The following is a 6,000-nucleotide window of genomic DNA, read 5'->3' as shown; positions in this document are numbered from 1 at the left end:
ATTCATTTTGTTATTGATAATGAATTTGTGCGCAGGATATCGCAGGTAGGAAGGTGGTAGACGTGGAGGATCGCACAGATTCGAATACAAAATATCCTTTTATGAACAAAACCAAGGCCTTTTTGGATCAAAAAGATGTGAAACCAAAAATAGCTGAAGATTCGATATCTGTACGGCATTCTACTCAGACATTCATTCAAATTAAAGAGGAAGCTGAATGCTACAAAGACGTTATTGATCTTGAGTGCGGTGTCCAACCTGAGACTGGGTAACAATATCAGACAAGTTCTTTTTATACAAATCTAGATATATTTGATTTGCACCATTTCTATCTCAAGTTTAATTCTTAAAGAGTGTTCCAAAGTAGCATGTTTGTTAGTGTTAGCTTCAACTACAAAAACTAGCATGTGATGTGAACATTGTATCGAAGTACTGCAGATTGTAAGCTTATATTTGCAGATCTTTAAGAAGACTTAACAACTGTCATGTGCAGGTATTGCGAGGTGTCATCAGTGACCTACAATGATGAAGATCCAGAAACATCTTTTGTCAAGGAGACCTCTGGTATGATCAAAGGGATATCAGTAGCCAGTCCATGTTCTTGCTCAATGAATGAAAGCTCTAGTCCAGCAGCAATAGGTCTGAGATCTCCGAGGTCTCCTGATCAATTATTAAAGCGGCATATATCTACTCCAAATTTTAGAAAATCTCCACTTGGAGCTGAGTCGTCCGTAGTAGCAAATCTTGAGGGAAATTCTTTCGGTGACATCCGTAGTTCGACTCTAGAAGCAGAGTCATCTTTCAACATGAGCGTTAATTCACAGGCTTTGAAGAGAAGAAAGTTTACTAGCTCTCCTGTCATTGACCTTGAAGACGAAAACAGTGATGCACCTAGTACTAGAAGACCCTCAGATCACACGAGTTTAACAAGAAGAATTGAGTTTGGTTTTGGGAGTACCGAACCAAGATCCCAAAGCTACAACATATATTCTTTTCCAGAAGTTAATCAGAAAGTGCAGCTATCTTGTTTGCTCTGCAAAAGTCCATTAGGTCTACCTGAGAATGACTCTTATCTCAATTGCTTGTTGACTTCGTCGTCCAAAAAGTATTTGCTGTCTCTTCTGAAAAAAACATCAGGAACTGCTGCTGCAGAAATGCCAACAAGTGTTTCAATTATTATGACAGATTGCTCATTAGTTAATCAGAGACTCTGCAGAAAATTTGAAGGCTCAAAAGGTCAGGGTATTTGGTGCGAGCAAGATGGATGTGTTTTCAATACTATCTGTTGCCCTTTCTGCAGTATCCCAAACACATGTCTCGGAGTGCAAGTCATGGCTACTGATTCATCAAATGTCCAGTTTTTGAGTAAAGTAAGTTTTACTTTAGTGGTGATTCCTTAGAGTTCTTATGTATCTCTCATTTACGATTGGGTTCATTGTCTTGAGCTCTCGCTAATATCAAAATCTAATTTTACTTGTTTGCAGATTTTGTTCTTTGCTGATCATCTAGAAGTCACGAATGATGCAGCAAGCAAGGAAACGGCCTTAAAGCACAAGGTATTCTTGTAATCTGCTACTTACATACCCTTAAGTCTTTAGAAGCAATTTGAGGTTTCAGTTTGGAATTAATGGAGATGCAAAATATTTTGAAATAGAACTGAAATAATTTTAATGCTTCGAGGACAAAGCTTCACAGGTGTATAGATTCTTATTGTGCATCAATTTCATTGTATGAATAAATATTAATAACCTAATGGTATTGTAGGAACCTCTTGCTGACACTAATGTAGCTGTGGATAAAAGTGATATGCTTGAGTCAATAGAGAGATTTGCATACTCCCCAATTCAGCAGCAAGATTCAGGAGGCTGGAGGACTACAAAATCAAAGGTCTGTAAAGATAATAACATGCATTCTGGTTTCTGTTAACACCGTTAGTCTAATCCCACACCTCATTTGTATATGTATGTGCAGTTGAGACTACCAAAACGCAATTTGCCAACAAGCAAGAAGACATAGAAAGAGGATGTTTTCATACCTCAGCGAGCAGAACCGGTCTGATTCAAAATGAGAGATAATCAATGCAGCAAAGCCAGCGGCACCAAGTTGTCATAAGCAGATGTGAACCAAGGAACTTTGCTCATGTCATCATGTGGCTGAAGAAAGATTGGTTTTGCATCTAAACTTGGCCAGCTTCGTTCGGAACTTAATTTATGTCCAGGTCGTGGCAATCCCGTTGTTCATGGTGAATACGTAGAAGGTCAAATGTAAATTCGTGAAAAACAAATTTTACACTAAATAAATAGACTTGTTAATGCTCACTCTCATACATAAAGATAGTATTCTTTTATTGAGACAACCAAATAATTGGTTTAGTTTAGTGAAAACAGAGAAAAGAGAATAGGAGTTCTTCGTCTTTATTTCACGTCAGCCTGTGTGAAATTTGTTCTCCATAAACTTCTCCCTACTCAACAAATGCTCAATCCCTGAAACCACAAAATGTTCACCACATGTTGTTTTTAGCTCTATATTATATAACCTTATACGGTAGGCATCAAAAACAGACCGAACCATTAGAGAGATTCAGACACGAAATTCAATATCATATAGTACCTCTATCAGGACTAGGGAAGAGTATATGCTCATAAGACTCAAACCCTCCAGAATCTCCATAACTCCTCTCCTCAGTCGTCACAGCCGCATCATCGGTCGGACCAGTCACAGTTGTCGTCTGAGGCTGCTTTCGTTTGGACCGAGCTCGCCGGTTTTGAAACCAATTGTAGACATTTTTCTCCATGATTTGTCCGTGCTCAGACAGCTCCGTAGCAATCTCTTTAATCCTCCGTGGATTTGGTGTTCCACTTCCTTCCTTGTAAATGTTCTCAAGAATCTGAAGTTGCTTCGACGTTGGAGTCCATCGATGACGAGTAGACATACCATGAGCGCTTGACGATGCCACCATCGGATCAAAGTATCCTCCTCCCATCATATTCATCCCTAGTGTATTTCTCAAACCATTACCATAAAAATATAAATATTCATTTTACGTGACCTTTTAAGTTTCTTCCAAATACCACTATGGAGTTCATGAGAGAGAAGTGTGTACTTACCTGATGAGAGAGGAGGGAAGGAAGGGAGAGAATTGTGTAGGAGGACGAGCTGATCACATATTATAGCGTAAATGGCGATTTGCTTACGGAGAGTCTCCATCTGCTCCTCCGTCATCACTCTACCATCATACGTACCGTTTAGGCTCCCTTGCTCCATCTCCTCTTTCACAAATTTGCTTTCTCCTCTCTCCTTTCTATCATATGATGAAGAAGACGACAATCATAAACAAATCTTTAGTTTATTTGTTACCGTTGGACTCAAACACATTTTTGGAAAGATTTAATTGAATAGGATCAATTGGTCCGATTTGTTTTTTCTCAATTACCAAGTTAATTGAGGTAATTTTAGGATATAATTGGATTATAATTTGGTAGAATTAGATTATAATTTTTGTGGTCATATAACCAAATATCCGATTTTATATGACTTTTCTGAGATGACAATAAAATTTAATAGCAACGAAAAAAACTATGGTCATAATTAACTAGGTTCGGTTTTTGTCAAAATTGTTTCCACACTATACCGGCCAATATATATCAACCGTAGATGATATCACTTTGATTTCTGATCATATTGGCATATATCAATTTGAGGAACACAAAATTACAATAAAAGACTTCTTGTTAATGTCACACACACACACACACACACACACAATTCTGTTTTATGGAAATTGAGAGAATAAAATAGATGAGACTAGGGATCTTCATCGTGCCTCCATGTCAGTGATCTATACGAATTTAACTCTCCAGAAATTTCCCTATACTCAACAAGTGCTCAATCCCTAAATCAGGACTTGGGAAGAGTATATGCTCATAAGACTCTAATCCACCAGAATCTCCACAACTTCTCCTCTCCTCCGTTGTCACAGCCACATCATCAGCTTGACCATTAGCCGTCGTCGTCGTCGTTTGAGGCTGCTTGCGTTTGGACCGAGCTCGCCGGTTCTGAAACCAGTTGTAGACATTTGTCTCCGTGATCTGTCCATGTTCAGACAGCTCTGTCGCGATCTCTCTAATCCTCCGTCGATTCGGTGTTCCGCTTCCTTCCTCGTAAATGCTCTCAAGAATCTGAAGCTGCGTCGAAGTCGGAGTCCATCGATGCCGACTCGATATCCTATGAGAACTTGACGATGACCCCATCTGATCAAAGTATCCACCGACCATTGGCCTTATTCCTTTTTATTCTCAATTCATTACCCAAAAATATCAGTTACGTGACCCTTACGGTTCTTTTGAGTACAAATATGTGTATTATATCAAAACCACAAAAACGCTAACTCTATTCAGGCTAAGCTTCTACAAAACCGACCAAGAGTTGACTATACTCAAAATGTTAGGTGAGGTCTAAGGCTTAGACTCTTGGTGATCGATCAGAAGACAATATTTTATAGATAGCATTACTTTAAAAAGAATATTGAACAACTAATCAGTATATAGTTAGCAATTAATCAATGCTATGCGGTTGCTAAACTCTCTTCTAATGTCCAAAATCATTTTAAAGTTTAATTCAAGGTTATATATATATATATATATATATATGCAGCGGACACTGAGAAAAGTGTGTCTGAGTTCGTGTGTTGTTGTATACCAAACACAAACACAGTTTTCACTTACACTAAGCTAGCAGCTCCACGATTAAAGTTTATGATTGGAAACAACGTTTGCATCTCAAAACGCTGCGTTTAAATTCTTGCTTCTTGAAACACTTGTTTTACCGTTTATGAAGAAGTTCATATGGTCATTCGTACATATTAAAAAACATATAAAGTGATAGTCTGTGAATCAAAAGAACACACATAAACTTCTGTGTTCATATAGATAGAAAGAGAGCTAAAGGAGAAGTGTACCTGATGAGAAAGGATGGTAAGAAGAGAGAGAGTTGTGGAGGAGGACGAGCTGGTCGCAAATAACGGCGTAAACGGCGATCTGCTTACGGAGAATCTCCATCTGCTCCTCCGTCATCACTCTCCCATTATACGCATCGTTTTGGATCTCTCTCTCCATCTCCTCTTATCACTTTGCTTTTCTCCTTTTCAGTTTTCTTTTACTATATGAAGAAGACAATGAGAAAGTGAAATGATTTATATATTCTTTTGTTTATGAATAAAGTGGATCTTTAATTTATTTGTTACCGTTAAATTAAAACACTTTTTTTTGCAAAAGATCTCTTGACTAATGATCAATTAGACCGGTTTTATATCTTTTTTCAGTTACTAGTTTATTAGATGACAAGTATTTAGAAGAAAAAAAAAGATTATAATCCCGAATTAGAAAATTTTAGATTGGTTATATGGTCATAAGTAGGATAAACTTTGGTCAACTGTGTTTTCACTATGTTGTGTTAGAAACTCTACATTTTAATCAAGTTTTACGGGTCAATTTATCCACCATTTGATAAATAAGAGAAAAAGAATTGTTAATCCAAAAATATCTAAGATGATCTCAATCCTATGTGTTGATGACATAATAAGACACGAAACTTATATAGAAAAATAACCTACTTAATTCTAGGTATTGTTACATCAGTAGCTTGTTGTACTCGTAGAGGAATACAAACTATGTTACTTACTTTTATATATATTGGTTAGGTAAAGCCGGAAGCAAGGCTTAATCACAGCAGAATATAAAATGTTATCGTTGTGACTTATGACTAATGATTAAACTATTAAGAATAAAAGGAAGCAGAGCATGCTTTAATTTTTTATTTTTCTTTGTTGATTAGGAAGAAAATGTATGAATTTGACCAAAAAGGTTCTTTGATTATAAAGTATAAACACAAGTGTGAATGCCCTATTCTGCTGCTATTAGGCGGATTTCACTCTCAATCTTCACTTTTGTCAACAATGACCAAGTAAAACCAAGTAAATACATCCACAGAGATACTCTTCTA

At 37.0% G+C, this 6,000-nt stretch overlaps 3 protein-coding genes across 3 annotated transcripts in view; 1 reads left to right on the top strand and 2 right to left on the bottom strand.

The window, feature by feature from the left end:
* LOC104743419 (Fanconi anemia group J protein homolog) overlaps positions 1-2,318 on the top strand; it is a 15,269-nt gene extending 12,951 nt beyond the window's left edge. The window contains exons 22-26 of the mRNA XM_010464506.1: positions 494-894; positions 1,186-1,370; positions 1,485-1,556; positions 1,765-1,887; positions 1,972-2,318. Of these exons, the coding sequence (XP_010462808.1) occupies positions 494-894; positions 1,186-1,370; positions 1,485-1,556; positions 1,765-1,887; positions 1,972-2,016 (826 nt within the window). The 3' untranslated portion in view covers positions 2,017-2,318. The remainder of the gene's footprint in view (positions 1-493; positions 895-1,185; positions 1,371-1,484; positions 1,557-1,764; positions 1,888-1,971) is intronic.
* On the bottom strand, positions 2,425-3,297 carry LOC104740769 (putative WUSCHEL-related homeobox 10). Its single transcript, XM_010461461.2, has 3 exons — positions 3,108-3,297; positions 2,611-2,994; positions 2,425-2,483 (listed from the first exon to the last, which is right to left on the bottom strand). The coding sequence occupies exons 1-3, from the start codon at positions 3,262-3,264 to the stop codon at positions 2,425-2,427; spliced, it is 600 nt and encodes a 199-aa protein (XP_010459763.1). The 5' UTR covers positions 3,265-3,297.
* On the bottom strand, positions 3,696-5,181 carry LOC104740768 (WUSCHEL-related homeobox 14). Its single transcript, XM_010461460.2, has 2 exons — positions 4,958-5,181; positions 3,696-4,285 (listed from the first exon to the last, which is right to left on the bottom strand). The coding sequence occupies exons 1-2, from the start codon at positions 5,112-5,114 to the stop codon at positions 3,849-3,851; spliced, it is 594 nt and encodes a 197-aa protein (XP_010459762.1). The 5' UTR covers positions 5,115-5,181; the 3' UTR covers positions 3,696-3,848.

The sequence above is a fragment of the Camelina sativa genome, chromosome 14, assembly GCF_000633955.1.
Source record: "Camelina sativa cultivar DH55 chromosome 14, Cs, whole genome shotgun sequence".
NCBI lineage: Eukaryota > Viridiplantae > Streptophyta > Magnoliopsida > Brassicales > Brassicaceae > Camelina > Camelina sativa.
This window is presented reverse-complemented; position numbering and strand designations above follow the sequence as displayed.